The 7,507-nt window shown below is 43.8% G+C and overlaps 1 protein-coding gene across 1 annotated transcript in view; it reads right to left on the bottom strand.

Annotated features, from left to right (window-relative positions):
* dgki (diacylglycerol kinase, iota) overlaps positions 1–7,492 on the bottom strand; it is a 43,800-nt gene extending 36,308 nt beyond the window's left edge. The window contains 1 exon segment of the mRNA XM_017034640.2: positions 7,206–7,492. Coding sequence (XP_016890129.1) covers positions 7,206–7,417 — 212 coding nt within the window. The 5' untranslated portion in view covers positions 7,418–7,492.
* Positions 7,493–7,507: the final 15 nt, after the last annotated feature.

Here is a 7,507-nt window from a genome sequence, read left to right as displayed (position 1 = left end):
TTCCTGCGGTGAGAAAACTGACATAACATTGGATTACAACTGAACACTAGGTGGAGCAAAAATCTCGCCCGTCACCAACGCGTACGTCGGGTTCACGATAACAGATTGAGATCACATGACACCGCATTTAACCAATTAAAGGACCGGGTCTTTCACAAATACAACCTCACACGCTGTGGTTGATGCAGGAAGTGACTGATCTATTTCATGTAAGGTTTCTCTTTGAGTTGTGAAAGTTTCCTCTTTCGCTGTCGCTGCTGCCACTTCTCTGCGTTTCCTCTCTGTGTACTGTACGTTTATCTACGGCTTCATTTCTACAGCAGCCAAAGCCTCTTACAGTCAGACGGACCACTAATAAGGAGCGGCTCCTGTCAGCCAATCCCCTCTAATGCCTGAGCACACAGCATTATGGGCAAAGCAACCCCCCAACACACACACACACATGTACGCACACACACACAGACAGACACAGAGCAGCTCTTAGTCTCAAAACACTCCTGAAAAGGACAGGGAAGGAAAGACACGGGCACGTTCTAAAAAAAGACACATCCTCGTTCCCCTGAGCAGAGTTTTTGACTGATGTGAACTGTGAACGGCGACACATGACGTTTTTATACCTTTACTTTTACGTTTCTGGCGTTGGCGTCAAGGACTCGCTGCTGCTGGACCATTTCTGGAGAAGAAGTTCAGAGTGGGATTTAAGGCTGCGGAGTGTGTGAAAAGCGATAGATTAAAGCGAACGGAATTAAGACACAGACATGAACTCTCAAACCTCTTCCTCCTCCTCTTCTTCCCACCATCACTGGGGTGATACTCTGGTTTATTCATATACACCATCACCGGGGTGATACTCTGGTTTATTCATATACATGTCTACAGGAGGGGAAACTGTGTCACTGAGCCTGGTCCTCATCCATGTTTGCTCCTCTCACCAGACATCCTGCTGCAAGATTCACCAGTGTCTTAGAGATGTTCACACCCCCATCTCAGCTTCACACAAACCTGCCGCTCTGAAAACACCACAACATTTCTCTGCTGAGACTCTGGGTTCTGTCAGTACAGACATAGTTAATAGGTTAAATCTTATTCCCCTGTTGGGTATAACGGTCCAGGCTCCTGTTTTGGGCTTTTTTAAATTTAATTTTTCCTGCAGAAACATGACTCCATTGTGCTGTAATGTATTGGTCGGTTACACAATTACTGTAAGCGCGGTGTTACTGCGGAGGTTTTCTAGACGTGACCGGCTGTTTAAGGACATGTTCAGGTCTCTGACCCATCACACACACAACAGATTGTAAAAAGCCCCGATGAAAGCGGAGCATCAGGGTAAAAATTGTTAAAGTATTGCACAAAATTGGACATACAGTAGACTGAACTTTCAAAGATGGTAGAGGTAAAATCACCATCGTAGCTAGCGAGACTTTTCAAAAACTGCTGCTTGTAAAACCCTCCATTTTTTTCCCATCCAGGTCCAAAGTCTAAAGCCTCGTTTTCTCTCCCTTTACTGACGTAAATATTTACATCTGTTCCAAAAGTCACTGTCCACATACTCCCACACTTGCCTTAGATTTGGGTGACATATCTGTTTAGCATTACATCCACTGGGGGGCAATGCTGAGGTCCGAGTTCATTTCTATACCAGTGTCAGTCTAGAAACATGATGAAGAGGTCCAAACAGACGCAGAACAGGAGGTGTTTTTTTTCTTCCTTCAATTACACAAATATCAAGTATCATCAGAGGCTTTTATGTCAGCCTTGATCTAAAAAAGGGGATTTTTTTTCCCTGGAATTTGGTTCGCGGTCAACATCTCCATCCATCATTACCCATCACCGCCTCAGGTTGATTCCTGATCCCAGCACTGACGACACATCAGTAGATCGTACAACACACATGAAAAAAAATAAAACAAAATGTGATCTGTTTTTGTGAAAGCGTCAGGTGTGGCAGTGTTTACCTCACATCACTTCAGCCAGAATTCTAAACTCTCTGTTCTGACGCCAGACTGTCACCTCTATGACTCGGCGCCGAATGATTCTGCCTTCATTTCTCCCTCTTTGTCACCTGCTCTCCATCCTTTCATCGTCTGCTTCCTCTGTGGGATTTGTCCTAATTGAAGGCAGGATTGTCAGTTTAATATTCCACAGAAGTCTCAGATGATGAAAGGCCTTTGATTGGCTGTTTACCCCTGCAGCTGCTGAACAACAGCCGAAGCAGGAGATACATTTATATCTGTTTAATGTTTCACCATCACTGCTGGGGTTTTTTTTTTTCTGCGTTTCACTCCTGCTTTTTAACATCAGCACCACCTTTGGAAAACAACCACAACACAGAGAACAGCGGCCGACGCTGTGTTTGTGTAGTCGGCTGTAAAACTGTGGAGGTGTTACAACACGCTGCCCGGCAGTGAAGAAACCTGAAACTGAGCGCCTGTGTCTTTGACCTGCACGGTGGAGGGTCAGAGGGCAGCTGGTTGGTTTCTAGGAGTTTATCACAGTTTCTGTGATTAGATGCAGGTTTGCAGGGGAGGTGGATGGGGTCAGAGGTCAAAGGAACGCAATCCAGAGAACGGTGTTTGACAGCAGGGGCGGCGTTTCAGACAAACCGACCAAAACCCAAAGAGAATCAGAGAGTCACATTATGTAACAGATAAAACCATGGATTTGGTTAGAAATCTTCAGCTGCTGCCTTCAGGGGTCACCACAGGAGGTCATCTTTGGCCTGTGACCTCATTTTGACCTCACGCATTTCTGGCAACTGCAGAGACCTTTTTTTTCTAGAATTAGTTTTTGATCTTGTTTGTTATACTTTGTTGTTGTTTAGACGTTCCAGAGGAACCCATTTGAATTCCAGGTGACCCTACGTGGGCTGCCAATCCCAAGGTTGAGAAACACTGTTAAACCAATCGTCTCCATGTCCTTCATTACTATTTCCATACATTTCCTCTGGTCTCTTCTTCTTCCTGTTCCTTTCGCTTGTGGTTAAGGAAGCAGACCTGTGTCCAGAAGGTCGCAGGTTCAAATCCACCAGATTCCACTGTCCCCACACACTGCCTACTCAGGTGATGGGTTTTCACTTTCACTGTCCCAGATGTCTGGCTTTGTCTCTTCACATTCTTGTCAACCCCAGGAGACTTTTGGTTCAGACTCAAGGATTCCAGACTTTGGTAAATGTTCAACCGTCCCATCATACAGTAGCACCACCGGTGTCATGAAGTTGATATCACATTAGTATCAACAGAGACATACTATATAGGTTTTTAATCTTCATATTATATTTGTTTTACTGTTCACTTGGCATCAACATGCAGTGGTTTTTGAATTTGATGTACTCATGTACTTAAACAGCTACTACTGGCCTGATGTCTGAATGCTGACTAACCTCTAGTCAAGACACACACACACACCGTGTTGGGAAAAGTGTCACACAGGCAGATGAGTAAAACATCTAAAAATAGATGAAAGAAGGTATTATGGGAAGTAACACACACACACTCGCGCGTGCGTGCGTGCACACACACACACCCAGCCTCACTTCTCTGCTATTTCATTTGATTTCTCCACATATGGTAAATTCACTTCTCGGCCAGACGACCTTCAGCCGTTTCCTTCCACAGCTTCAGCTGCACCACCGAGGGACCGGAGAATAAATCCACACGCCAGATAAGGTCAACAAGTCAAGAAAACTGACATGTTACCCAGCATGCTCCACGGCGACTCCCTACAATTATCAAGTGTGGCAGAAAAGCTTCAGGCAGATGAATGCGACTTAATTGGGAGGTAGCTCGGTGCATTTATCCAGCGCCAACATACAATTAGCATCCAGCGAGGGCTTTAACATCAAGTGAAACCACGTCTTTATTTAAGCTGCTTCGTGTGTAATGTTAGAAACTTTATTGAAAAATACAGCGATTTACAAACGCCGACGCAAACTTGGTGAGAGAGAGAGAGAGAGAGAGATGGCTGGGAGAGAGTCGAAGCTCCGGAAAGAAGAATTAGTTCCTGTCACCGTGTGCAGCTAAAGGTCAACTGTGTCGTTTTTATAGTCAGTTTCTATAGGAACACAGAGAATGAAAGTCATTATCCTGACGTTATTTATGTTCCTACACACAAACCAAGTTATTAATGTTGTGTTATAAGAGGACCGGGACTGGATTTGGAATCATTGAACATCCAGCCACATGCTAGTTGGAGCCACTAGAATTATTCGTCATTTTAACCCATCCCTAAAGTCAGCAGGGGGCAGCTTTGAGCGCCCGGGGAGCAGTGCTCAGAGGACCTCAGTGGTAACTTAACAGCTGGTGGACTCGAACCTTCCAGACCCAAGTCCGCTTCCTTAACCACCAAGCCACCGCTGCCCTGTGTCATCAGTGTTGTGCATTAGCATCACTGCAAATGTTAAATTGAATTTCACCGAGGGTCAACATCAGCTGAAAGGCTGTAACTAGAGACTGCATACATGTAGAAACTCAATGAAGCACTGATGGATAACTGTCTCTAAACATTGGGCACTGCTGTTTTACATTTTACAAAAAGAAATCGCTGCACACTGCACAATTGCCCTGCAGGGGGCACACAGACAGGCGGTTTAATTAGAGAGAGAAAAAATTCGATTACAAGATTTCATACATTTACATTTTCTTACCTCAGCGTATACAACGCTACAGCTGTTAATTAAATGTATTATTAATTTAGCGACAACTAAAAGGGTTGTTTCATGGGCCGCGTTAAATGATTTGACGGGCCGAGTCTGGCCTGCAGGCCTTGAGTTTGATAACTAAGTTTCATTGTGTGTCTCTTCCCTGGGAGAAGATGATTAATTAAGACACTCATTACCAATCTGAAAAAAACGTTTCATAATATACTCAGTGGTTTCTTTTCAAGTTAATGTTAAATGATTTCTGATACTGTTGTGAATTTTGTCCTTTTTTTTCTACTGCATTGGTAAAAACTCATCAAGGAAACAAAAAGAAATGTGACCCCGATATGACGAAACAGACTAACAGAACAAAACTGTTTGTGTGTGTGTCTGCTGAGTGAGACCTGAGGTTTGAGGTGAAGTTTAGAGGATTAGAATGAGAGTCCGATCGGAGTTAGAGTAGTTAGAGTAAGTCGTTGTTAGGGTTAGGACGCATTATGTCGATGTGAAATACTAACAAAACAAATCATCTGTGTGTGTGTGTGTGTGTGTGTGTGTGTGTGTGGCAGCAGCTCGACACCCTGGTGTGACTGGCAGCTGCTCCTGATGGTGAAAACTGGCCACAGAACAAACACACACACACACACACACACACACACACACACACACACACAGGGACCACAAATCAATACAAACTGACCCCCGACCACAAATACAGTGAACCCACAGTTAGTTTGCTGTGTGAGTCAAATTAATCTTCACTCTCAGTGACATGACTGACATCCTCAGGCTCTACACCAGGGGCAGGAATTTAAAACTGTCTACGTTGCAGATCAGCCTTTATAAAACAGTCTAGTCCAGACAAGTACAATCATAACACAATTTACCTTTAAATGATAAAAACTCTCTTTTCCCCCTTTGTTTTCATACAAAAAAGTACACAATGAAATATAAACATTTCCTGAACATGAAGTGTTTGTGTATTATTTAATTTTCAAAATTCATCAAGGGCCGAAATTGAAACCTCGAGCGAGCCAGTTTTGGCCTGCGGGCCGTTTGTTAGCCGAAATTGAAACCCCGAGCGGGCCAGTTTTGGCCTGCGGGCCGTTTGTTGATAATCCTTGCTCTAGTTCAACAACGTTTTTCCTGCGTAAAAAAATTAAATTTATAGAAAATGTCAAAACAACTGTGAGTTGAGTGTCTCATCTCTAAACCTTATTGTCCCACCTCATTTGGCGACAATAGCGCCCCCCGCTGCCATCCTCTATTCATCATAATCTGATTGGAATTAGAGTCAGAATTAAATCAGTAAATTACTCACCATGCATACGGACATGTATTGACCACTGCATTCAACCCATACTAACACGAGTATAAACCCTTTACTGCCCACAAACACAATGTGGGCCACATAACATTATGTGAAGGGCCAAATGTGTCCCGCGGGCCTCCAGTTTGACTTATGTGCTGTACTAGGTTGTGGTCTCTGTTTACATTGAGGTGTAAACAAAAACATCATCCACCAGGTCGACCAGGAGCCAAGAGTCATGACAACAGGTGGCGCTGATGAGAATGCCAGAGTTTGAGAAGTAAAGTATAATCGCCACATAGTATAAAAATGTAACATGTACTTATCAGTATAGATACACAACATTTGAATTACGTTATGACGCTGCACTCTCCTAACAGCACTGCTGTCATCAGGACCGCTCACCTCATCTTTACCCACAGTTAAAATGACTGTGAATAATCAATGCACTCAACAATGAAAACATTTATATGCAGCCCCTCACCCAAAAAAAACACCAGTACACGCCGTACACACAGCATCAGTCAACATCGGCTTTGTCGTGTTTTTGTCGAGTGTTTGGATTTAAATAATAACAACCCTAAATCAATAATAGAATAAATAAAGATACTGTAAGTTATTTGACAAATGGGTTTGGTTCTACAGTACGTGATTGGCGTCTTGACCATTAAGAACATTTGGGGCGGGGCTAAGACTGTAAAACAGAAACACGGAGAAACGGACTGTATTCTTTACATTTGAAATCTCTTCCACACCCTGGAGTTGATAGGACCACAGGTATTTGTACCTACAAGGAAGTTGAAGTTTCCTATCAGCAGAGCACTCTTATAGGATAACGTGTTTTTCTAGAACAAACCTGAATGCCTTGGCAGTGAGAAATACATGTGGCTGCATGTATTAACAACGATGGTGTTATGAGGTGATATTTAGAAAAAAAAAAAAATTAACAATGTTGTAAAATAAGTACACTGTTTGTATAAAGTGTTTACAACTCAAATGCTGTTTTAAAAATAAAATACGTAATAGGTACATTTATAGCTTTAGTTTTGTACAAATCATTAGAAAAAAACTCATTTTATCGCGAATTAAAAATAGTATGTTATATGTGTGTGTTATTTTTTTACTTTTATTTTTATATTTTCAGATATTGGACTTCAGCTTTAGAAAAACTGTGGTTTAATTTGAGAGAATATCGCAGATAAACGTGTTTTTTCAGCTTCTAGTGACCACAGTCAGGCTCCAGCATCCAGCCCTACTCACCGGTACGAGATCTGCTTCCTGAACGCCAGTCCTCGCAATTTCTCCTCTAGGTTCTCATGCTCCATTTCGGGTAGAGTTCCGCTGAACGTGTCGCCGCAGCAGCCAACGGCAGCTCCCTCTGAGCCGGTACCGGACTCACCGGACTCTCCTCCGCCGCCGTCGGCACCCTGGGAGTCTGGACATCCGTGCTCCGTGATTTGTTGGGGGTCCATGCTGCTCCGCCGCTGGACCCCCTCCGTCCTGTCCCTGTCCCCCGGGGAGACAGCGGGCGGCAGGGACGCCGGCGGCCCGGGGGGGGGGGG

This window comes from Cynoglossus semilaevis, chromosome 8 (assembly GCF_000523025.1).
Source record: "Cynoglossus semilaevis isolate Cse_v1.0 chromosome 8, Cse_v1.0, whole genome shotgun sequence".
In the NCBI taxonomy this organism is placed as follows: Eukaryota; Metazoa; Chordata; class Actinopteri; order Pleuronectiformes; family Cynoglossidae; genus Cynoglossus; species Cynoglossus semilaevis.
Note: the sequence above shows the minus strand (reverse complement) of the source record. Positions and strands in the feature narration are given on the sequence as shown.